General features: G+C 34.7%; 1 protein-coding gene across 17 annotated transcripts in view; it reads right to left on the minus strand.

Moving 5' to 3' along the window:
* Positions 1-26,955, minus strand: part of MYCBP2 (MYC binding protein 2) — a 186,516-nt gene that overhangs the window by 43,785 nt on the left and 115,776 nt on the right. For 5 of the 17 annotated variants that reach the window (XM_061995721.1, XM_061995711.1, XM_061995705.1 and 2 more), the window contains 11 exons: positions 26,296-26,508; positions 23,781-23,836; positions 23,233-23,348; positions 22,098-22,195; positions 17,786-17,902; positions 16,883-17,023; positions 12,251-12,325; positions 10,066-10,290; positions 9,059-9,191; positions 6,867-6,992; positions 3,598-3,783 (listed from right to left, as the gene is read on the minus strand). In XM_061995721.1, coding sequence (XP_061851705.1) covers positions 3,598-3,783; positions 6,867-6,992; positions 9,059-9,191; positions 10,066-10,290; positions 12,251-12,325; positions 16,883-17,023; positions 17,786-17,902; positions 22,098-22,195; positions 23,233-23,348; positions 23,781-23,836; positions 26,296-26,508 — 1,486 coding nt within the window. The remainder of the gene's footprint in view (positions 1-3,597; positions 3,784-6,866; positions 6,993-9,058; positions 9,192-10,065; positions 10,291-12,250; positions 12,326-16,882; positions 17,024-17,785; positions 17,903-22,097; positions 22,196-23,232; positions 23,349-23,780; positions 23,837-26,295; positions 26,509-26,955) is intronic. The other 12 variants (XM_061995833.1, XM_061995729.1, XM_061995759.1 and 9 more) reach the window with 10 other exon arrangements.

The raw sequence follows: 26,955 nt of genomic DNA on the forward strand, positions 1-26,955 counted from the left end.
TGGATTGGCAAGGAAGCAGCCTAACAGGACACTATGAACGCACTGAACAGTAGCTCAGCACTGCAGCTTCTGCCTGGACTGAGATGAGCCAGAAAACAGTAGCTGTGCTGTGCAGTGCCTTAGTGAGCTGCCAGAGTCTCAGTAGAAGAGGGAGAGTGTGACAGGTGCAGCTAACAAGCCTCTTCAGACTTCCAAGTCATTCTTAATTGCAATAGCAACTCAATTGTGAGGAAACAGGGCATAGAGATCTAACAGTGGTGACTATAAGGCCTCACACTTCCCTCACCAAGTTCAGAGTTCAACAGCCAATCATGAAATTCTGATAACTTGTGCTGGACAGCATGGCAAGATCCCATTTCCCCTCACTTGTCACCTCTAAAGAGTTTTATGACTCAGCACACACTCCTGAAGGTAGAGAAACATGATCTTACTTGACACATTAGGTTTCCATCAATACTCAAAATTCAAACATCAACTGGAATGTTCTGTGCTCCTCACAAAGTTCAGAGACAAATTAATCAGTCAACTAGTAATAATTTTGCAGCTATAGCAGGCCACAGTCCTGAGTACATCTGTTACCAATGATCATACAATCTTATAAACTGTCAGAAGAAGGTATATGCAGGCTGCAGTAATTATAATCTGTTTTGCTGAAATAATCAAGAAACAAACACATGTAAACTTGTGCTGTTTTCAGAAAAAGTCCCTTGCTAATATTTCAAGCCAATATAGCTGTTCCTGAAGTTCAGGTAGGTTTTGCCATCTCTTCTGGCTTTTTTTGCTTTTTTTTTTTTGTCCTTTTTTTTTTTTTTTTTTTTTTTTTTGCTTTTAGCTGTCTAAAAGACTGACAAGGAATTAAAACATATCACAAAAGCATCTTAGTTTTGTCTGTCTCAGTGAACAGGAAAACAACCTCTCAGCTTTTTTGCCCCTGCGTGACTATATGTGAAAATCAGCACAGGAATTATGTAGGACAGAACAAGCAGCCCTTGACAGAGTTCTCACAAGTAACACAGAACTCAGGAACACCCTTCTTTTTTATAATATTCCTTCAGAAATAAATTCTTTGACAACATACGTAGGACTCTTAAGTTTCCCTACTTACGATGTGAAAAGAATAGCAGAGATACTTATCATTTTTTCAAGTTTTATATCTGAGGAAGTGCTTGTCTAAAACTATCTGCCAAAAAAATAACCAGACACTTTATTGGAAGATAAAAGGCTGTGACAAGGCATTTCCCTCTTTCTTAAATGAATGTGGAAACCATACCAAACCCAAAGAACAGAAACTGTTCCTCGGAGAGAACAGAGAGCTACAAATTCTTCTAAAGAAAAACCACAATCTGTCATCAGCACAGAATATGTTTTATAATCTTTCAACTATGAGACTATGATTAGTCCCTTTAGTTACTGAATATAAACATTAATTTTCATTTTTAGACCTAACTTTACTACAGGAAGCAGTTAAACACAGAGCACATAGTTTGAAACTCAAACTAAGCGTGTCTAGAGTAAAAATCCCATTGACTTGACACGGAGCCTTCGGATATGCTTTTTAGTGATTTTAAAGTTAAATTACATGTTTGGTTACAGAAGACTATAAACTGCTTTTAAAATAATAAATGGAAATTGCGCACTTGAAAATAGTTTCTGCTACAGTTCTATCATAGTTACATGAGTGTCAAATACAGACTAGAAACCAGTGGAATTCGACCTAAATAGAAATCTTATGTCTGAACGTTTTTACTGCATATATACCTTGCTATTCTAATTAATCTTATATTGCAAATTAATTCACTAATTTCTAATATGTAAAGTTCTAATAAATAGAGTCATAATAGAATAACTGCTTAAAAGAAGATGTTTAATCTAGAGAATCTTTTATCCCTCATAATTTCCTCAACTATAAAATGAAAATCACAGAACCATAGAATGGTAGGGGTTGGAAGGGACCTTCAGAGATCATCTAGTTCAACCCTTCAGCAGAAGCAGGTTCACCTAGATCAGGTCACATAGGAACATGTCCAGGTGCGTCTTGAAGACCTCCAAGGAAGGAGACTCCACAACCTCCCTGGGCAGCCTGTGCCAGGGCTCCCTCACCCTCACAGTGAAATAGTTTTTTCTTATGTTTAAATGGAACTTTTTGTGTTCCAGCTTCATCCCATTACCCCTTGCCCTGTTGTTGTATACAATAGAAATGTATATGTGTAAAATAATGTATATATGTAGTCTTACAGGCCTCCATGACAAAATACAGAATTTGGATGTACTTGTAAATGGAGGATTAATAAATTTGCAAAAAACTAAGAAAGTTCAAACAGTAAATTTTCCCCTGTAATTCTTAAATTTTCATAGTGAAAACAAAGACATAAGTATTTCTCCACTTTATGTATAATTTACATTATCTGTGTCAAAAATTAGATCACAAACTGCCTGGGAGAAAGTTAGTGCAACTGTATACCAGTTCTGGTTGATAATTTTTGCCCTGCTGGAAGGGGAAATAATTTTAACAGTTGAGATCTTACACTAAGCTAATATCAAAAAACCAGATACCAGCTTGAAATCTTTTTCCAGTTTCCCTATTCAGTAGACTACCAGTGCTTCCTCCTGCCTGACAAAAAAGGCTTCCTTATGAATCAGGGATTCCTCTTAAAACACAAACCATGGATGTAGTTTACTGAATACAATTTATCTACATCTGTTGGATAGGCAAATCCATTGAGTAAGATCTTGCCGGGCAGCAAAATATCCTGTTGACAGCTTTTCCTTAGATACAATGCAGATCTACAGGCTAAAGGACAAATGATGTGAAATAAGACAACTGGAGTTATTTTAGATCCAGGACTGCACAGACATAGAGACTGACGAATTACATGATCCCACAAGAAAGAACTGGGGCACTTTGGAAGGACAGTTTATGGGAGACGGAAGAAGACTAGTATTCATGTGACTCATGTTATACCTATTCTGTATCTAAGGAAGAATTTATTTACTGCAGTATCTGCCATTCATCATGAATTGCATATTAATAATAAACTAAACAGCTTCCTGTCCTCCCATCAGTAATCACAGTAACTGCTATTCACCTCAAGGTGCAAATTATCATGTCCATGCCAGCCCTATAAGCACTTCACAGAAGACTACCAAAGCCTTTCATACGAGTAGTGCCAAGTGTCCAGCTACATCCCTGAAACTGAGTGATGACAAAAGTAGGAATTTAAGAGGTCAGAAAAATTAATACCTATGAATTTATTGCAGATCATATCTGATGTGAAAACAATTATCAACATTTTGTACCATATAAATTATTGACATTAATTATAAACCCAGAGTTGCATACAATGTTGAAAATGCACTTTCATGACTTATCTACACTGCAGAACAAATACAAAAGAAAAATATTGTCAATACGAAAATTCAAGTTCAATAAGTATACTTCTTCAGGAACATTACCTCACATACCTCTGAATCATGAAAAACTTAAAATAAAACAGACAGGTGAACTGAGGGATGATTAGTGGCTGGTAAGCAACTGAGAACAGCAATGTCAAAGCTGCAGAAATGGACTGATGAGGCAGGTAAGGCTGACAAACTTACTCTGAAGCTGTGGCTGAGGCTGCTGGAAGGAAAGGGGCTGTCCGAACACAAATGGACTGTGGACTAGGGAAGAGGGAGGTTTTGCAGCTTGATCAAAGATGGAAGGAGCTGGGAGATTTGGCCGTGACTGAATGGAATTCAGTATGGCACTCAGTTGGTCACCTGTAGTGGGCAAAACAGTCAAAACTACAACCTGTTACTTGTCATTCTCCAGAAAGACAGAGTAAAATGGTTCTCAAAGTTTAAATGGTGATAATAGAGAAAGCTCATAAATCATATTTAGCCATATTCAACTCTGGTGTGGCTAAACATAAAAATCTCATTCCATGCATGGCAATAAAATGGCTGGAAAGTACAAGCAGGGTATTTAAGGACCATATATTTTATTGCAATTATTTGAAACATTTCAAAATCCAGATTTATAGTTGCTAAAAAAATGAAGAGCAGCCAAAGGAGAAACAGAAATCCCTAGCATTTACAATACACACATGCAACAGAACATGCAGAAAAGGATTAGAATAAGTGATGAGAAGGGAAAGATAACATGTAATTAGGCTTTGGCAAGTCTATTTCTGTGCCAAGGCTCTATTAAATATTTGCTCATTTTTGCAAATATCTTTAAAAGTATGCTGTCATGCCGTTTTTCAAGATCAGATCACAAACACTGTTTAAAAAAAGGTACTGCTTAGGAACCTGAACTGGTTTTCTGAAGAATTACATACATTTTTTGTGAGGCAAAGGAAGGCCTTCCAAAAACTAGCATGCTAAAAACAGCACTTCTGATTTCTGAATGCCAATTCTCAAAAAACCCCATGTGAGCATTAGAAATGCATGAAGCCTACAGTAAGAAGGCAGAGTTTGTCACAGCTTGTTAGAATTTGAAGTATACTTAGTAATATGAGCTGGAAGACACCAAGAGTTTGAGTGCATCTCAGATTTGAACCATCACCAAGCAAATCCTAACAGTATCCCTTTAGTCTGCAAATTCATATAATTTTGACATCATTCGAGAAATCCTAGTAAAAAAAATAGCAGCTAACACAGAATTTACAACTCATGGAATTTCCAACATTTTTGGGTGATACTTAATTGTCTTTTCATGGAATTAGAGAAATACCAGCACATGTATAGAATGCTGAATTACCTAAGAACTATAAAACTGAATTTTGCACTTATTTTATTGATATTTTTGTTTCAAAATTAACAAAAAATGTCACAAAATAAAGTGGTACATCTTTCAAAATAATCATCTATAGGTATCAAAAATCCCTGTTCTTCCACTGTTTTGGAAGCAATATACCCAAAAAATTATTGTAATCAGTAATTGGGCAGCAATCACTTCCACTGTAATAACACATAAGTGATCAACATGTTTGACGGGTCTATTTCCTAAAATGAGTAATTATTTTAAGGAGTAGAACATCCATTTACATCATCTGTCTACAATAACGAAATATGGAAGTGTGTAAGGCCATTCATGAGTTGCCTGCAATGCAAAAGGCTGGAATAGGGAAGACATAGCTTAATCAAACAGAATTACTGTGGGACTTGGGTCTTCTGCTTCAAATATTGTAAAAACAGATCTTTTGCATGGGAATCATTACATTTGACTAGCAGTTGGTGACTGAATTTTCTGTGAAACTAGTGCATCCTTACAGAAGTTCTTTCAAAAAACAAGCCCCTCCAAAAGGACTGCTTCATTCAGAAATTTCCCTAAGGGATCATGTTTACGCCTTCAGTTTTTTGTTCTCCACAAAACGCAAAGCCTCTTAGACCTGAGAATGCAGAAGGACTGTAAATAATGAAATAGCTAAAGAATTCTATATTTTGAGAAGTAATACCATTATTCTTTCAACAGTTTCCAATAACACTTCACTCTCAGGCAATTCAGAAGGAACCACAGTAAACAGAATTAACAAAGTCATCTAGGTGAGTTGCTCACTCATGCAAAACATCATAGTTAGGGAGTATGTCAAGAGAATACCGCATATAAAATGACAGGGAATACAATAGGAGTAGCTTCTAAATCTTCTGTAATTGTCCCAAAGAAACACCTTAGAAACTGTTTCAGATAGGATATCATAAAAAAGAATAAATAAAACACACTGTCTTCAGAAACTAGAATGCCTGTTAATGTAGTGTTATCGACCTCCAAGATTTTATCTTTGGACAACATAGGAGCAAAAATTATTTTCCTATTATGCTTCTGTAGAAGAAGAACAGATAATAATTGTGCACTATTATACAAATGACGTTGAGAGAAAAACCGTAGTACTGTCTCACCTGCTGAACATCTTAAACACTTCCACTTTTGTGATTCAACCCTTACTTTGAAATGAGTATGGCTGAACTGGGAAAAGCAGTTCTGTATAAAAGATCCTATAAACCAAAAGGAGAATACCTTCCACTCTTCTAGTCTTTGTAAAAAAAACCCCAGATTTTCTACAGCAATTCGTGGACAAGTATGAACTGTTCTTTACGCAAAAAGCACTGTGAAATGATATAAAACTACACGTTATGAAAATAACAGATTGTAACATTTAAGAATATTTTTTTTCCTCCTCTCTTCACCTTTACATCAAGTCTTAAATCACGGTATTTTGTGGAGGAAAGCATTAAGAGTACATGCAGGTGTCAAAAATATATAGCACACCTTAGGCCCATGTTTGTAGTGGCATGAACAGTTTACAGCAATGTAAGAGTGGAACGACAGAAGCTCTGCGTTTCAAGACAGAAACAGTTTCCTCTTTTCCCCTCAGAGACATGTGCCTCAGACAAAGTCCCTTCTGTATTATTAAATCTTCTAGATCTAATCAATGAAGACGTGCAGCTTGAGTTTATTGTGATGGCTTATATGTATTTATGTCTTGCCAACAAAATAAGTCATGGTTAAAAAACCCAATTATTTTATGTCAATAATAGTAACAAGGTTTTATTTATTCCAACAGTTGTTTCTGATAATTTAAAAACACATGCTTTCTGAACAACAAAAAAAAAATCATATTTTTCATTTCTGAGTTATAGTTTTGTGCCTACCACTATAGAGAGCCTCAACTTGTAACTTACAATATCTTTGATGATCCTTTTTATGCAGAGTACTTATACTGAGTGAAATTAAAACAGAGAAAATAGTAGTTATATGTTTCACAAACACTTTGCAATTCATTGCACTACTGCTTATGTCTTTGGAAGAACATCTGCTGGTGCCTAAAGGAGTGGGAAATGAGTAAGAAAACGTAACTTCAAAAAATGTCAGTGTACAAACATACCTTTGTTGTTTCCAAGTCCATAATCAAATCCTTGTCCATTACTACAGCTTGTCCCCTTATTGAAAGCTTGTATTGAAAAAGGACTTGGGGGAGGAGTCTGAACATTTTGATCTAGAAGGACTTGCTCTGTAAAGAAAATACATCACTTCAGAATTAGATCTTCTTAGTAACTGATTTACATTGGAAAGATGAGTCACAAGGCAAAGGACTGTTATTTTCTTTTCCAGAAAGCACTTTTCTATGCTACACAAGTCTCTTCAAAAAGACAAGCACACCTCCCTTCTGTAGAGAACATGCTTTTAAAATATAAAGACAGAGGACTTAAAACCATGTAGATTGTTCTTATGATTTACTGTTATATGCCACTTAGGAACAGGCTCAAAACTTCATTTAATATTAAAATTACATCGTTCATATTCTTTGGACAGCAATTGTTAAATTGGCAAACTCAGAGCTAATAAACTTTTAATCCTGCCTAACTTCTAATAGTTCATAGGACATAAGACATTTTCCCCAATATATTTATTTGTATCTGTTACTGAATACTAAAGTTTTGCTTTCTGTATGATAACTAAAAAATCTCCTTCCAAAACTAACCTCGAGTCTTTCAGAATATCCACAACAACAGAACAGCCAACACAAAGGACTTGACTATTTAGATACAGGGAGACACTACTGACCTAATGTAGTAAAAAGTATCTTTCCAAGCAATGATCTGTAAGAAAAAATTCCTAGAAATCTCCCAAATGCAGGTTAAAAGCTCAGGTCAGCACCTTGAACAACTTCTTCCTCTTGAAAATGTACAAACATTGATGTCGACTCAAATAAAATAAAAACAATTCTAAGAAAAGTGTCTTCTGAGAGATGTTTTTAGAAAACTGCATTTCAGTCCAAAACTCTGTTTCAGAGAACAAACTTTTACATAAACACACATATTCAAATTAATTTAAAAAAATATTTTGAGGGAGGAGGTTGCAAATTTAAACTCAGTTTAAAAAAAAGACACGTGCTAGGACTTTCTCAATTAGTGGCAACTCTATATCGTGCTGTTCAACTAAAATATCTGGATACCTGCCTACAGATTTGGGTGTTCAGTATGACTTTTGTTTTGTCTCTGACGCAAGTCTTACTTATTTCTGAGATTTTCGTTATTATTTTATTAAATAATGAAAGTACAAAGCAATCCAAAAGACAGTATTATATTTATAGATAAAAATATAGCACTTGCAAATCTAGTTAGAGCTCCTCCAAATTCTAATTGTTTCCCTGTAGCAAAAGTATTGAAACTAATGACAGAGTATTCCTAATTAATTTCACGGCAAATAAAAGCAATGAGTATTGGTAATTTTCAGATGCAGCTTAAGCCTATTAGTTTGAATTGGTACTGAGATGTCTACGAACATTAGAACAAGTTGAAATCCCTCAGTAATTGCACTGATAACCACTTAAACTACTTTAGCTAAGTGCACAAGAGACATCTGCCTTCACTCTACTTATGAAAACAGTGACTATCTAGAAAAGAATAAAGACAGGAATGTCAAGGCATAGGACCTGCATCAGAAAGCTTCTGAGATGGTACCCCTATGCACTGAATTGTAAAAATCCCACGAGAGAATTTTGTCCACAAAGCCTGGAGCCTGTATTTCTGTTTTTCTGTGAGAACATCAATGTACTTGAAGATGTTCTTTAGTAATAGTACTTATATATCTAGAATCTGAAGACAGAACTTCAAGTAAGAATCTTGTTTAAATTCTTCCAAGTTTGAGAATTCTTTCTTAAAGCAGATACTCCTTGAGAAATGATGGAAAAGATTTAATATTAAATTAATGAAATTAAAAGGAACATTAATTAATTCTGCTCTGCTTTTCATTGAGACAAAGTACACCAAAGCCAGCTAACAGAAATTCACAAGTCCTTATTTAAGAGTGTTATCATAGCTAAAAGCATGGTTAAAATCATGATCCATAACTGCTATAGAAAAAAAAAAAAGGGGGAAATATTTTAACTGTTTTTTAAAGAAGTTTTAAAAAATGTGTATCAACAACTTTGAAGATCGACTGTGTAAAGTAACTCTAATGAAAAAGTATAAACTCTTATACTTGTTTAAAACTCAGTTCCTTCTTTATGTCCTGTTTAAACTGCTTAATTTTTTTCTAAGTTAATTTACAAAACAAAGCAAAACAACAACTTGCCGTCTTCATGCCGGAGGTACTGGTTTCCACCTCTGTCTCTAGCTAATGACCACGCCTCGCCTTCATCACTTTCACAGAACTCTACCATGCTGTTCTTATCCATTTGCACCCATGTACCTTCAGAATTAGTCACCTGATGCACACACACAAAAAAAAGAATTTACTGACTTTTCAGATAGTTCAGTAGCATGAATCAACAACTTATTACAGTATCTGAAAAAAACACTAATTCCAATCTTTATATTGCAAAGCAAATACTAAAAAAAACTTCTTAAATTAAGGCCACAGGCTGAGGCAGAGTGAAGTACCAAAACTACATATGCCACATTTACTATTATGAGTATTTCCAAAAATTTAAGACTTGTTTGTTCAGAAGCAAAAAATCAACACCACAACTTTAGAATATTCAAAATACAGTCTGAAGGAGGTAAATCACCAAAATAAAACGTTTTACCGGTGGCTGAGTTATAATACCAAGCTATATATGAAAAGTTTGTACGAGTACTGTTTTTGTTCCTGACATTATATTTAGGAAATAGCATGACACACTTCATCCTTAAGCCCTTCTCAACCATAAAACACCACAGCTGGACAATCGGGAACACTAATAACAGTTCAGCAACTTAACAAATGAATTCAACAAATACAGATAAACAGAGCAACTTTTTACTTGTTTAGGTCCTAGAAAAAAAAAACTTCAAGAAATCATTTTTTTTCAAAGAATATGACAAAAAAGTTGGACAAAATCCATAATTTTGTAAGGAATACTGTAACAGAAATATATAAGCAAGCATACATAATTGCAATACAATTTTAACATTATTTCAATCAATGCACACATCTGAAAGACATAATTGCATCAGCATTTATAATATAAAGCAAGTCCAAAGGTTAGTCATGAAGGTTGGAAAAGCAAACCTGTACAGGAGCAGATTCTGTTGTTGCGTTTACTACTGTTACATACTTGTATCTATGAAGACATGAACTGAAGCTACAAGGATCCATACCTCGCCCACTGCCTTGACTTTGTTTCCCAGAACTAACATTCCAATTGGGATACCTCTAAGGTTAGGGCAGCTTCTGATGTTGTGACCTGATGGGCCAGTCTTCACTACCTTGTACAGTCCAGGTCCACCTCGAAGGAATGGCATATCTTGTTCTTGCATCACTGCTTCCTGTGGGCAGTGTGAATTTAGGTCTTTGAAAAAATCATCAGTATTAGACCTAGATTCCTGAGAAATTAAAAAACAAAAAGGCAAAACAAAACAGAACAGAATAAAACCTATTAATAACACCTTTGAACTCTTTAGGTAAGAAATATGTCTAAGAAATAATCATTACAAGACTAAACCAGCTAAATTTCAAAGATAAAAGAGATATTAGTTACACTGCTAACTTTAGTGTGTGATGATAACTATCTACACATTAACTGAAAGGTCATGATCCTACTCTTGAAAAAAAAGTGGTATAAAAGTGGTAATCATTTCTATGCAAGGAGTGTCTCATTTACCATTACGGAAAAATTTACTCTATGTGCTTTCATTAAACTTTGGTTCATAGTGACATTTATAAGAATATAGACATGTTCCTTCTGCTGGCTTTGTGAAATTTTGTGAAAAAGTCTAGGGCTATGCAAAGGAAATTTGAATATTGTCTCTTTCCCAATTATATGCCGCTTCTTGGATTTCACATTTAGAATAGATTGTTAATGTAAAGGTAAAATTATGACAAAGTAATTGCAATATCATAGATTTGTAAATGTACATGTAAACATTAGTGTATATTTACTATTTCCACTATGAAAATAAAAATGGCCTGCAAATTTATTTCACTCAGTACCAATTACACATTAAATATTTACTCAAATCTGAAATTAGAAAAGGTTTTTTGAGCTTCCTACTAAGAAAAAATGATAGTTACTAAAAGAGGAGAAATATTAGAAAAAAATTTTCACCTAAAGAGGCTATTGTAGAGAAAATGATGAAGGATGTGAGGGATGTAATGCACATTTATTTCAGAAGCGAGCAGAGAAACAGGAGCAAGCTCTATCATGCTTACAATGCAAGCCACAAGTACTTTTAAAAGAACACCTAAAAGTTAAGAACAAATTAATGCCCTACAGGGTGAACACAGTGGTTCACCTAGTCTTGTATATTCTGTTCCACAATGGCTATAGGATATCCTCTTTAGAAGTAAAATACAAGCCTTAATTAGTGGCCCATGCCTTTTATACCAACAGCATTTTAAATATTTTTACAATTCATGTTAGAAGGTATATTCTTTTCTTTAGTGTTTATGAATTTATCTGTATAAATGTGTTAAATTTATTGTGGATGAGCTGATACTTTCTACCTCCACAATCTCCTATAACACCACCTTCCAGGAGTTCACTTCCTGTTCTATAAAAGAATGCTTTATTTGAACAGTTTTAAACCAACTTCTACTTATGATATTTTCTTTTGAATTAATGCAATTTCCTCTGATCACTTTAATTATCCTATTTTCAGCTTTTTGGTATGGAAGTCTGTGCACTATGTTTAAACTAAGAGCAGTCTTTCAAAAAAGCCTTCATACAAAAAGGAATCTGTTCTGTAATCAACATGAACAACACCGATTGTCATCTTCATTATAACTTTCATACAAAAAACCTCTTGAACTCAAAAATCACAAGGCTGTAAAGAGATTTAGACAAGCACTTCTCTAGATAATTTTAACTGCTTAGCTGCATATAGCACAACTTGTTCCTATAAATGTATAATTAAAAAAAAGATTAAGAATAGGTTGAGTATTTATTCAATTTTTGTGGCTTTACTTGTACAAATATAATCTTAGATGCTGCAACTTAATGTGTATCCTCCAATAACAGGAAACAAGTTTACTAGCACATTTACATGCTGCACCAAAAAAGAGTGAAAGCCTTTATTATGTTACTACATCTCTTTGAATTTCTAATTTGGTTTGTTAAAAAAGGAGAGTACTACTTATGGCTACTGAAAATTCAATAATCTGCCCTGGAATTTTTTCATCCTAAAGGAAGAGACACAGATACAGCATTCTATACAAATCTGCTATTTCCTGTAAAAATAATTCAAAGTAAAACAGTCTTCTAAGGATACTTAGTGTAAAGCTGAGTCATAAGGTACAATCTGAAAACATGATAGACAGTGTGACTACTCCTGTTATTTAACTCACCTTAGGGGGTAAATCTTTGGAAGTCCATGAAAAAAAGTCCAAATCCCTTACTCCTTGGCTAGCATTAAAGACATTCTGAACAACAAAGTTTGAAAAAAAGACAGGTATCAACAAAGAAATGGGAACAAAGAAACACTGGAGGAAGAAGCTCGAGGTACTATAATACAAAAAGGGAAAATTCTGTTTTCCTAATCAAGTCACCTGAGTCCATTGCTCACCATGGCAATTCATCCATTAAACAAAAACAGTTCAGTATGTCAAAAGCTCAAAATGGATGTAGTGTGTCATGCCATTTACTGAAATTAAGAGCCAGACATTTCTTACATAGCTTGAGGCTTCGTGCAGAGAAAAAACCCTTATTTCTGTTACAGTGAAACAGTAGTTGGTCCCACCACAAACCACAGTTTTATAGCAACAGTCTGCTGTTCTGTAAGATAATTTCAACTATTCCAAGACACTGCACATGGACTTTCAGTTCCCAACTCAGATTTGAAAAGCTGCAGAAGGGCTAAGCTCAGCACTGCTGAAAGCAATTCCTTTGCAACAGTTATTTCACCAGTTTGCACACCCAAATTGCACTCTTTACCACAGCCAAAAATTTTAGTGTGCTGTAAGAATGACTGCTAAGATCTTATTAGCTTTGTACAATAGACAATGCTTTTACTAGTTTGCTAGAAATTTTTACAAATCAGAGATGCCAGAGAGACTTCACTAATCTTACAACCAATTGTCCAGACTACAGAAATGAGCATTGCTGTTCTACATATTTTTTTCTTCGCACAGAACAGCTAGGACAGCATTTTTTAATCACTGGAAAACATAAGAAACCATCTTTTCTCCATAAAGTGGTTTCTACCCATTTCAAAGAAATTTTCACTGTTCCTGTCAAATGAAAGAATTACTATTAGATATGCAGTAGTATTAATAATCGGTTTTAATGACAGAGTCTCCTTGGCAAAGCAACCATTTTGTCTACATGAACAGAGGTATCAATATCTTATTTCTTATTCCCATCTTGATAGGGGAAGCAAGCGAAATCCCTGGACAGCAGTCACATTAAAATTTAACAGTAGTTAAAAGATAAGGCAATAAATAAAGCAGCAATGAGCACAAAACACTCTTGGTATGCCTCCTCTGCCTTCCCTTAGAAAACAACTTATTTAAAAGTACGTAAATCTATGGTTCTGTCATGATAGAAGCAAATCATATAGCTCTATATGGTTTGCAAAACTTCTGCTTACATCAAGTTTCAGTAATACAAACAATTTACAATTTTGACAAAAAAGAGGGAAATAATCTCAAACACCAGCATTTCATTACCAGTACCTCTGTCTGAAATTAAAAGAGGTACCAACGCACTATAGTGAGACATGTTTTGGGGTATTAGGGAAAGTAGGGAACATGTTACATAGGCAGACTGGCAGAGTAAAGGCTTATCAAATTGACATAAAACTGTGACTACTATAAAGAGTTTGTATTTGCCTAATAAGATGCTTAATCATAAGCATCCAATATAATTTAACTGATTTATCAATCTGGAGGGTCAGTCTCTTCTCCCCAGTAATGAATGACAGGACACGAGGAAATGGGCTCAATTGTGCCAGGGAGGTTTAGATTGGACATTAGGAAGAACTTTATTACCAAGAGAGTTGTTAACTCGTAGGAGGGGCTTCCCAGGAAGAGATGGTGGAGACACCATCCCAGGAGATATTCAAAAGATGCATAGATGAGGTGCTGAGGGATAGGGTTTAGTTTAGTGATGGGCCTGGCAGTGTTAATTTAGTGACTGGACTTGATGATCAAAAGGTCTATTCCAACTGTAACAATTCTGTGATTCTATTGCTTTTCAGCCTCTCTCATACTTTGCAATGGATTTCTAGTGTAGAGAAGCATGGACTATCCATACCTAAAATATTTCATCACAATTTCAAAGATCTGTTTTTGTATGTTATAAAGCTGTACGTGTAAAGCACCCAAAAAAACCTAACAGCAGTGAAGCTCAACCATGCCGCCTTAGCAACACTGAGATCAAACTAGAACCTCTCTTTTACTCTGGGAGCTTTAGAGCTTCCTGGCTGTTAGCATATTGCAAACCAGTTTATATCAACAGAGCTGGTGTTTTTTGAGAACTAAGTTTTCATTCTCAAGAAACTACTATTTATAAGGTTCATATTTACTCCTTACACTACCACCTGTATATTAGGTTCATTATTTTTTTTCAAGTTCTAACTTACAAAAAATAAAATTAAAAAAGTTCAAGAATACTCTTTTCCAATAGAGTTAAGTTTTAGAATAAGGTTCCAGAATATCTCTTTATGTGATCAAGATTTAGCACAAAAGAGTTTTAAACTGAGCTACAAAAAAAAAATCAGAATCTTACAACAGAATTTATTGAATTTCATCAAGTTGTGTGGTAACAAAATAGCACCTAGTAAAGAATAAAGCATCCAGAAGTAAGCTACTGAATCCTTAATTTTGTTTTTGCGGGCTTTAGAAAAGAAAATGTTAGAGAACATTTTTCCCCTTTTCCTTTTATTCTTGTGAATCAAACTAACAAATCTTAATGCTTAAATATGGTCAGAATGAAATTAAATAGTTTCAGGACATGCTAAGTCCTTTAAAAAATTTGAAAATGAGAGAAATGCAAAGAGATCTCCCATCTGAAACTACCTCAATATAAATCCCTTCTTATATACAGCTACATTATTATAATAGTTGCTTTTGTAAGACTTTGGCTACATTAGCCACTGCTTACTGATCAGAAGCAAAGAAGACAGGCAACTTTTACTTTTGCATCATCAAAGACATAATGTAAATGGTTGCTTAAAAGAAAATGAGGCTCATCTGCCAGCTCCAAGTAATTTAAATGGTATCAAAACTAACACATAGCACTGTTTAAGAAGAAAAAAAATCTGAACCTTACAGAAAGAGTGAAATATGATAATTAAATCACATTTTTCACATTTCATTGCATCTGATCTACTTATTCAAATGAAATTTGAATTCTCAAGTTTACATTACCAAGATTTAATATTCAGTAATTTATTTATGGTAGCCATTTCCTTTCAAGATTTTCTCAGGGAGCACAGTGTATGTTCTTCTCTAGAATATACTAGAGTCATTGAAATACACCAATTAGTAACTTCTTGCTTATCACATACACAATTGCTGAGCTCAAAAATATTCCCTTCAGCATGCAAAAAACCAAGATAAAACAATCTAATGTAATATAGTACTGATCCAGACTTAAGCAAATATTGTAACTACTTAGTCAAGATGAACTCACTCGTAATAAGAGTGAAACCTGCATACAAATATTGCCTTATGGAAGTGTAACAAAGCTACTTTCTAATTAGTACCAATTTCTAAGGCCAAAAATACAAGCAAGAATTTAAGCAAAGCTTAATTTTTTACCATATTTTTGTATTAGCTACAACAAACTACATAACTATGCCTCTCACCACAGTGCTAAAGTGACTGATGTCCAAGTACAGAAATAATTTGCTTCCCAAATGCAATGTTAAACTAATTCTCCAGTGAAGGATTTTCTTGAAAGAAATCTACAGAGATAATTACATCAACAAGTAATTTATAGACAGGAAGGTGAAGAAACAAAATCTAGTTACATCACGTAACAGTGTTTGTCAGAACATAGGCTGAAGGAAGCCACATGGGATTTATGAATTGCCAGATTTGGCTACTAACAAACAGCACAGTTTCAATCAAACTGGGAAACTCTCAGTTGTTCTATGACTGGTAAACATGAATAGGATGAAACTACTGGCAGCAGGTGTTTAATTTGGCCAAATATTTGTTAAACAGCTTCAAATGCAGCAGGAGCTCACTCATATAAGATGACAAATCAAACCTAAGTAGCTGTATGTGCAGTTAGATCTCCCTACTCTGGAGAACATACAAACCCAGACAAGCCAGAAAACTCTGCATTTTCATAATTTTTTTGAGAAACATTCATTTGGCTAACATACTACTATAATATTTCTTAAACTACATCTTGTTTCCAAAAAAGGTGTAACCTCTAATTGTGGTGACAGTGATCGTCATTCAAGTTATCCAGATAGATTATGCTTTTATTATAAACTCATTTTTTTTTACTCAGTCTTGATTCTCTGGGATTCTTTGATTAACCAGTAAATTAGTAACTTAGGGATTCAGGTGTAAAACTCACCAAAAATACACACAAAACCCATCAGAGTCTAATGAACTTTTCAAGTTGTTAAAAAAGGCCTCAATGACTCTGATTCACTGGAGGCTGCAAGCCTCTTCTGAAATCATAGCATCTGTGGATCACTTCGTAGACAATGACATCTTGACTCAGAAAGACCTGGTGCAGGCCACAATCTAACATGACTGTACTTTTGTACACTGTTACATTGGTCCTTGCACTTCTGCTTCTCTTCTAGGAGAACAGGCTTCAACTTAAAAAGCCTCATACCTTTCTACACTCCACCCTCATTACACAACAGCCCTCAAAAATGCAAACACATATAAGGCAATATTTGGTACTTAAAATATTGTTCACCTCAGGACTCATTTGCAGCCTTAATTAAAGAAAGTCTTGTAATGAGGATAGAGTGTACTTTTGGATATTTTTCAAAGGCACCTTTTACTTACGTCAACAGGTACCAGAAGGCTCTTGCCAAGATGTTGATTAAAAGAGAGGCACCAGGCTTCAGTGTAACCATTCATGTTAGGAACATACTTCTTTATTGTCTCATCATTCAGCCTCAGCCAAACACCATCATCATTGTGGATCTATGGGAAACAAGCAACAAAAACGAGCCATGCCCTCCTGTAACTGTTCTGTAGCGAGTAAGGAATAACAGACTTCAGGCAAATAGACAACAGTAGCAAGGAAGTAACGATCTTCAGTAAGGCGACAGAACAAAAGAATAGCTGAAGAGCTGTACTGACAAATTCAGAATTTCAAAGCAATGGGAGGCATATCTTTTCAGAAGGCAAGGTGCAAAGATAAATTAAAATCAGATCATGCAATAATAAGAGTTGCTTTGAGAGGGGAGGAAAGAAAGCCAAGCCTTCACAAGCTTCTTAGGCTCCCCACTTTCCATTTTTCCACTGCTGATATAACTCTAGTAAACTGCAAAAATACTCCTTGTATATGAAGTTACATTGTAAAGGAAAATGCATGCGTAGTAGTCTATGACACGAGTGATCTTTCAGAAATATAAGTGAAAGATGTAATGAAAATAACACCTACAACTGAATTTGTGTAGTTGATATAGTAAATTCTTAAGAGATATTACCATAGGATGAACTCTAGGAATTTTGTTTCCTATATCAGAGTCTCAAAAGTTTGTTACACAGGTTTTCAAGTAAGTAAATTAAAAGGAAATGACAGCTTGAAAAGCTAAATTAGTAAATATTTAGATTTTTGCAGTTTATATTCTTACATTCTTAAGTTTGGTATGTCAACATCTAAACACGAAAGAAACATTATTTGCATGAATTAACTTTACATCTTAGCCCAATTTTCAACAGAAATGTCTTATTAATTACCTCGTCAATGAAAGTGATGGATCCATTGACTTTCACTATGCCTATTTGCTCACTCTGAAGGGAAGGGTGGCTACGGATACGAAGCCCTGCACTGTCCTTGGCCACAAATTTGCGAACCTAAGAGAAGCAAAGGAAGAAAGTAAGGAAGAAAAAATTGGAACAGAGCTCTCAGAGTAAAAAGAAATAGGTTTAACAGATTCTGAAATGCTAGCGATGAGACGGCAGTCTTAAGAGTTACAGTTTGTTGCTAGTTTCCCATGGCTGCTGTGTATAACCTCACTTTTTTAAGTATAACCAATAAAATCAGAATGTTTAAAAAAATCCCCTAAAAGTGCACTCACTCAGTCGTGGAAAGATCTCTGTTATACCACACAATATTCAGTACAAGCTTTCAATTCTTCAGTACAAGTATCCAATTCTTCTATCTGCCCTAATCCCTCCATTTTATTCATACCTCCAAGTTTCAAGGGTTTTGTCCTTTCAAGTTTAGTATTTCCTGTAACTGATCAATCTGGGATTATCAGTTCTCATTTGTGTTACCATAATAATCTGTTTAGTCAGCTTTTTGGCCATAATTTGGATATTTTCCTTAGCTAAAAAGTTGAAATAATCATTTAAAACTAGAACAAGAATGACACTTTTTCCCTATTTTATTTTTCACACCAGCTATTTCAATAGTTTATGCCTTTTTTTATGGAAGGTTGTATCATATGCATTTTTGTTACTAATTTGATTTACTATAATCCCCAAAATCTACCAGCTGTTATTCACTGTCATTTTTTCACCACACTTTATCAGGCACCTGTCCCGCAGAGAACAAACATGGGCCATCTTTTTGGCCTGTTTTTAAGATGTGTATATGTTCTATACATCTCATGTAAAACCTTTGTCTTGGAAGGTTTATTTCAAACTCCATGCACAAAAATGAAAGAAGTATCAACTAAAGCACGGACTCAATCTTTAACATATAGTGCAGAATGATATGAAAAGACTCAATTTAGGAAAAAGTAATGAAAGGTAAAAATGAAAGGTAACAGCCAAGATCATAAAGTATTTTTCCCCTACAGAAAAACTATTTCTTTCAGAAATGGTATTTATTTGAAGGCTAATTTAAAAACAAAACAAAGCCACAAAAATCGAGAAGTATGTAAAGTCTTTCAAATGTGACTTACTCCAAAATATGCAAGGTTTTTCTTACTAACAATATTGTTACTCCAAGGATTTAGATTTCTCTCAACAGGCAAAAGTAAGATTTCCAAGAGCTTTGTAAAAACATAAGGCTGAATCACTTCTGACAGCGTTCTCAACATAGACAAGTCTGCAAACTAAGCCTTGCAAATTAGATGTCTATGCATTTTTACCTTGAAATCTTACTTCAGAAAATCCTTATGATGAGTTGTGTAAGATTAAAAACTTGAGGGAAAAATTTATAAGAAGAATAACTCATACTCAAGATCTTTTTTCCCCTTTGCAGCATTTAAGTAGTTACTAACAAACTGTAAATGGTAACTATAGACTGCTTAGGGATCAGATCCACTGACATATAAAATCAGAAAAAACAGAGGAAATGTTCTTTTATGCTTATTTCTGACCATCATAAAAACTTGAATTGTCTGAGTCTATTTTCTGACATAGAACTTCTTAACTTTGAATATTTCTCTATGGCACCCCAGTTCAGTAACTCTGTCCTGTGTTCTAGGTAACACTGAGAGGTTGGACTAGATGATCTTTCGAGGTCCCTTCCAACTCTTAAGATTCTGTGATTCTGTAACACTTCAGAACACCAGGGGCCTATTTTTGGTCACAACTCCCACAGTCAGTTCTTCCATGGAACATACACACACTGGATCCCATCTAAAGGAAGTGACGAACGTGGAGAGGCTTCCCAATGAACATCTCCCTTAGAGTCCACAGCAGTTTAAGAGCTTTGTGGCTGTGCCTTTTTATTTGGTGAACCTGAAAAGATGTACAGCTCGCAGCACAGAAAGGTGTATTGTATATGACAAAGCAACCTTAACAAGAGGGGTCACTTTCTATGAAGGGATGCAAAAAACAAACAAAAATCACTCCCTGTCCAAAACTTTTGGGTTTGGTGGGGGTTTTTTCTTGCAATTGATGATAGCTACTTGTTCAGTCATGTTAGGATGACAGAAACAGTCAAAGTATGTCAGTAACCAGTCATTCTGGTACCAGTCTTGCCCCTTCCAATTCAGTTAAATTAGAAGTGCTTTCTTTTAGTTGGTTGCAACTATTCTGAATTACTTGAAATATAATGTTTCCCTCAATAGGACACGAAAAAAAAATTTCCTGCAAATCAGTTAATCTAAGTTTCAGAAAGAATGAAAAGATAGCAGTTCTTACGGGTTATACACTCCAACCCCAGGCCAAATATACAGCACTGTGATAATCTCTTTTACCAACCCCGACAGAAAGGGAAACCAGATTTTCTTCTGACTTCAAATAACAGAGAATGAAGAAATCAATACAAAGTCATCATACAGTATCCATTTTCAACTTGTGATTCAAGTAAGGTTTGACTCCAATTTTGTTCCATTGCCTCAATGAAAATATTTTGGTGTTCCCAGTTGAGAACAGTTCACCACTGAGAGTGCTCTGTTAGTGTCTTTTGGTTATAACTATCTAAAATTTCATGCTGACAAAGAAGAGGAAGAAGGTTCTAAAGCCCTCTTTCTCAAGTATATTGGATTGTATCCAACTAAGGGATGTCTAATCTCTACTCTTGGCTTCAGAAGCATGGAGCACAGTGCAATAATTACCTTTCCAGATTATTTATAATACTGCTGTAAATACATAAAAAATTGTTCTATTTGTTATGTGAATTATTATAACACAGAAGAAAGATAAAATGATTTACCATGAAAGATCTAGTGTATTTTTGCAGCAGGCTTTATAGACACTATAAACATGGCAGAAAGGCGTATCCTCTTTCAAAGAGGACACAACTTGGAACAAACAAACAAGACATGCAAGCAGAACATCACAGAGAGATGATCAACCACTAGTTAATGCCTCAGAACACCAGAAGCCTAACTTTTGTCAAGTGTTTTTAACTGTCATGAAGCCTGTTACGTGGTAGAACGTAGCTATTGTGCATGACCCAGTCATCTCAATTTCCATTGTAATAACTGAAAAGAAAGACAGCACTTCCATACAGTAATTTATTACATCTTGCACCAGGATGTGTGTCTCATTTTGGTGACAGCAAACAACTCATGACGATCAGCTTGGATGGAGGTATCATTAAGTTCTGTGAGATAATGTCACCCAGTATGAATTGGGATTTTTAATTAAGATCTTGAAATAACTAGGAAGTCTTCCTTCCAAGAGAAGAGGGATTTGAAGGTGTGGATGCAGAGAAAAGGATCTTGTTGGCAGAAGTAGATGCTGGATACATTGATACACTAGAGAACTGTACAACAAAGTTACTGTCTCTAGATTATTCGTAAAGTTGGAAAACTACTAAATCAGAATGGACTGTTTAAGTAAGAAGTCATCAAACTGATCCTTTTGGTCACCATGTATTACTTAGTCATCTTTGCAGTTATAGTTAGACAAGGAAGGATAACCCTGTAGTCAATTCCACAACTTTTAATAAAGTATTTTATTCCATGAAAAAAAGATTCAGTCTCTCATTTAATATCTCTTTCTTTGCATCTAAGAGGAAGTGGAAGATGGTTTCCTCATCTGGGCATTTTCCTTATAGCACTGTCACACCATCTTTCAGCTTTTCTCCACTGTTTATATCTACTTTAGTCCTTCAGGATGGAATGATAAGGTGGAATGGGGAAGTTAAAAACTACAGAAAGGTTACATTTTCAGAACAAAAATACGGTATTCTAAGAAAGGAAGATATCACCGAAAAAATTAATTTAAGATTTTATATTGACTGAAAAAAGATTCTTACCACAAAACATTTGTCATGCCCTTTCTACAACTAATGTCATAGTATGGCATGAAAGACAAAAATCTAGTAATGCTGCAGAATATTTCCTGTGGCTTTAGTAACAGTCACACAATGTTTGTGTGATACGCCAAGATTAAGGCAGTTTCTGTACAGCTTCTAACAGTTTTATTATTGGACAAGCAGAAAGAAAATGGAATTCATGTCTTTTGTTTTGTCCTCCATGGTCATTTGTCCTTCATTTCCTTACATTCAGTACATTAAATAAATCCATAAATAGTGTAAAGTTCTACAACACTGTAACATGATAAAGTATGTGTACTGAAACTCAATAAAAGCCCACTTCAATGTAACTATCTGGGGTTTGGGGTTTTTTTCAGTTCTCCAAACCTTATTTGGCTGAGGCTCTGCTTTTGGTTTAATAAGTTGGGTTCCAGGAGGTATCATTCCCTTTGGAGGATCTTTTACTTTCACTTCTAGTCCAGCATCTATAAACAAAGAAAGATTAAGTTAAAAAAAAAATATGGGGATCTATCAGTCAAACAGCAACTACAGCTTATCTGTGCTACAACTCAGAGCAGGCAACATAACCCCTCTCATATCTGTCTGACATAAACAACACTTCCAGTCATATACAAATTGTGTGTATTTGTATTTATGAATATCATTATGTATTTGCAAAAGGTGCTGTACAATATTGGGAAAATAGGAATTGGGAAATTAGGAAATTGGGAATTAGGGGGGTTGGACTAGATGATCTCTAAAGGTCCCTTCCAACCCCTACCATTCCATGATTCTATGAAATTGCTAATGCTGGTAAACTCACTTAAACCTTCCTACTAGATCTGTGCCTAACTACAAGAACTTCAAGATCTCTACTATCATCTTCACCATATCATCAGTAAGACTAACAGGTAAGTATTCAAGACACAACTACTTTTTTGTAGGGAAATCTTTCCACTAACATTATCGTAACTCATAGTACAGTCCCTAGGACCAGCAAGACAACTAAATGATTTTTAACAAGGAAGAAAGCTAAAGCATTTTAAAAATACGTACAAACAATTGAGATCTAAAGTAGAGTTTCATTTAAGAACATACTTTCTCAATTTTCCATAGAAGAAATAACATAATTTACTCTTGTATGGTCAGGAACTATTTCCCCTTTCCTTAGGTTTGTCAGTGTTTGGTTTGGGGTTTTCTTCCCAACTATACATCTCTGTCTGTCACTCTCAGCTATAATAATACTTTTTTCTTGCAACATTGAGTGGAGAATAAGACAATCTATTGATCTTGTAGTCTACCCACTATATAAATACATGATTTGCCACATATCTCCCTTTTTCCATGAGAGAATAGCTGTTGTTTTTTAGTTTTCAGAAAGGAGAGGGGAAAAAGATACAAGCCTTGGGTGTTAAGTTTTGGTATGAACTGTAATAATAAATCTTATGAGCCCCAACACATATATTTATCAGTATACAGAATGGATATAAATATATGTTTAGGTATAGTGAAAATTAAGTACCTATTTCAATGCCATCTATAGTAACATGAATGGTATAGAGACCAACAGCTCCAGGAGTCCAGTTTGCACAGTATGTACCGTCATTATTGACTCTGATCAACATGTTTTCACTGGGTCTAGGCATAAACAAAACAATTTACATAACTAAACAATTACTGTCTTCTTGTAAGTCATCTGTAATAGTGAGATTGCAAACTATCCTATTTTTTTTCCTATGAGATCATCTAAATACCATTTTCATCCATCCAGTGTACTAACCTTATATTATTCATTATGAAGCTATACCTCTCTAGGCCACATTTAATTACAGTAAATGATGAAAGAACACATTCAGAGAGTAGATAAAGAATTGGCATTAGAACAACTAGGAATTAAGTATTTTAAACAAAATCTCTAAAATTTAAGAAAAAATATAATATGTGATTTTTTTAGGTTCTGCTCTTAGACAAGATTATCTGACAGTAAAGGCTTGTGAATCTGGCTGCAAGCAGAAATGCCAGGACATGTTAATTAAAGTTGCAATTAAACAGTAATTTTTTAATGTTTACCTCTTTGGTGTTGGTGAAGCAAAGCGTAGTTCTTCAAAAGAATAATTTTCATATGCCTATAAACAGATTAAATTCAATAAACAAACTCAACAGTTATAAATATTCTATGGTCATGAATAAAAGAAAGCAGAATATTTTCTCAAAGAGCACACTAATCTAACTTTACACTCACCAGAAGCATTAATTAGGGAACAAGAAAAATTCCAAAACACAGACATATATAAATCTGGAATCACAGACATATATAAACATACACAAAAAAAGCATCTCCACTTTCTTTTTAAATGGTCATTATTGAGATAAAGAGAGCTATTGCTAGCAAAAAAACCTTTGTTCACAGTCCAGTCTTTGTATCTCTTCTGAACTCACTTGTGAAGACAAGCAAGCAAGCAGGCGTGTTGCAGGTCAAAAACTGCAAACCAGACAAGTAAATTTACCACTGTAATTGTGGACCCTCTTTTTTTACTCAAAAAGAATAAGCTCCCTCTAAGGTGATATTTCTATTGATTCCTGCCACAAAAAAAAAAAAAAAGCCTGTTTCATATTTTCTTGTGAAATGAAAAGCCCCAGGGTAAATAACTGTAGTCATAGAATTGCATGAAGCACCTCAGCAAGAATCTCTCTGGGCTGGAATGGTTGCCAAGTTATCAGCTTCCCACGTTAAAAAACGGGGAGAAAAGTTGGGATAAGAATATTTGAACATATGTGTAGATCAACCATTTTAGATCTCTATACAAAGATATAGGTTTGTGTATCAGTCCCCTAAAGGTGGCAGAATTTATTGTCACAAGTGAGAAGCTAGACTCTCTAATCATATCTGGATGTTTCTATCATGTACTGATACAACATGCACACTGGTCTAAAAGACAAAGGTCAGGAGACACCTACATTCTACACTGATGTGAGTGTTCTCAGTCATGCAGGCAGGGAGGTAGAAAAGCCTATTTACACTTTCTTGAAACAGTAAAGTTGTTAACAAGCTAATCAAATACAGTAGGTAATACATTTGTATTTAATGTTAGACAGTCCTTATTTTAAGCAGTAAAATATCATCACTTTTCTGAATAAAATGAAATGTTGAAGCTCTGGATAGAAAAGACTTAACCTGAAAAGAACCTTGGAAGATTCCTAGAGAAGTATTAAATATAAAAAGTCAAGCACGTTTCAAGAAGCATGGAGACATTTTTTCTGTATTTTACCTTAGTGTGTATCTTTTACTTTCTTACATTTATCTTTATGAAGATTTGTACTGTTATCATCTAAGACAACTTCAAACGAATACTTGCATTTTCATTTTATCTTAGTCTGGTTAAATTAAAATATGATTACACATCAGGTAATATCAAATGTTCCTCACTCAAAGGGTCCATCAAATCTAGAACTCAAACTCTGGAAACCCTGCACTTGCTCCACCATTATTACTCCAGAGTATTTAATGCATTTCAAGATCATTCATTGGAACAGATTTTACATCAGTTACGGGAAAAGCAGCAGCAGCGACCTGTGGATAACAGTTATCAGAAATCTCATCTGCATTCCAACTTTGAATTAATAATGTGGGGTTTTTTCCACCTCAAGTTTCTGGTAAAATTACCAAGTAGTATAAAGCCAATAAGTGATTTTTGGGGTATTTCAAATAAAAAAAACAAACAAGCCACACACACTCTGTGGGTGTAAATATATTTTAAGACATGTGACTTAAGAAGTTTTTAAAGCACTTATTGTACACCATATTGATCTCATAGTGTTTAATTGATCCATTAAGACACTATTTAGTAGCCACCTGCACTACTGACAGACATTTGCTGATCTTCCCCTTTCATAAATCTATAATGATTATACTAAGTATTATCCTCCCCTAACTCTTGACTAATCGTGTCTTAAGCTGTCCAACTGCTAGTTATACACATCACATCTCTTAAATGGGTCAGTATGTTACATATATGTAAATTTACTACAGGTACTAAAATACATCAATACTAACTGGTCAGTTTTCACCTCTTTGAAAACTGTACCTGGCAAAGTCTCTGGGTTGACTCATTCAACAACAGCTAATTAGAAGAGTTATTTAGTATTTATGCACTGATACACAAATCATTTGTATGATCTTTTTATTATGCTGAGCTCCACTTTTTTCCCTGTATTCATCAGTTCTGGTTTTTAATATAGAATCAGTGCAGCACTCTAACTCTATGTGGGTAAATTAGTTTGACTTCCTCCCCACCGTTTCAATAGCTGTTTTCATTTCTCCTGGGTGACTCAGACTAGTTTGTTAATTAGAGTAATCAAAATCAAAGACAATTTCTTTTTAAGTGCTAATCCAGTTTATAACTGTTTTAGAATCCAAGCAATTGGCACTTTTTATACACTCAGTTTGAATCAAAATAATTCATAATTAGTGTATTTTTAGATTGTGACCAAACTGAAATACAATTTTGCCCTTCGCCTTCACACACCTTTATGCACGTTGAATGCCGCATCTCAAAGCTATATTGTTAAAATAGCAGTACTTTACCTTCATCATTGTAATAGCAATATATCGAGCTTCTTTTACTATCATTGGCTCATAGGAAGAATCAAGTTTTGGTGAAGGAAGTCCTCCAAAGGTCATATCACCACTAGGAGACGCAGCTGTTGCAGGACTTCCTGGTATTCGTGGGACCTTTTTAACTTGGTCTTGTTGCAAAGATGTTTTTTTCTGAGAAACAGGAATAGCTTTGACTTCTACCTGCAGTAAGACATGAAATACAGAATATGATTTAGGGAGAACACACACACGCTTTTTTGTTTTCGGTTCTGATACGGTTCTATGACAAAATGCTTAGAGCACTCACTATAAATCCACCTGTGTCACAAATTCATGTTTCTACACTTAATTTAAAAACCTAAGCACAGTATCTCTGAAAAATCTAAAGAGCACCCACTGACAAATGATTAGTAAGGACCAGTGTCAGTTCTTCCAGTCTCAGAGCACTCCCTGGGAAGAAGCATGTAGTCTGCTATGACTAGCTAAGTTTTCCCAGAACAGGAAAAAAATAAATAGAAAATTAAAAATTGGTGAATTAACTGAAGACATTGAAGCCAAACCCAAGAATCTCATCCCAGACCTAAGTTATTTTACTAATTTCAAAGACTACAGGAACTTCCAGAAAAGGGAGAAATATTGTTCTAGTCT

This window comes from Colius striatus, chromosome 1 (assembly GCF_028858725.1).
Source record: "Colius striatus isolate bColStr4 chromosome 1, bColStr4.1.hap1, whole genome shotgun sequence".
Lineage (NCBI taxonomy): Eukaryota > Metazoa > Chordata > Aves > Coliiformes > Coliidae > Colius > Colius striatus.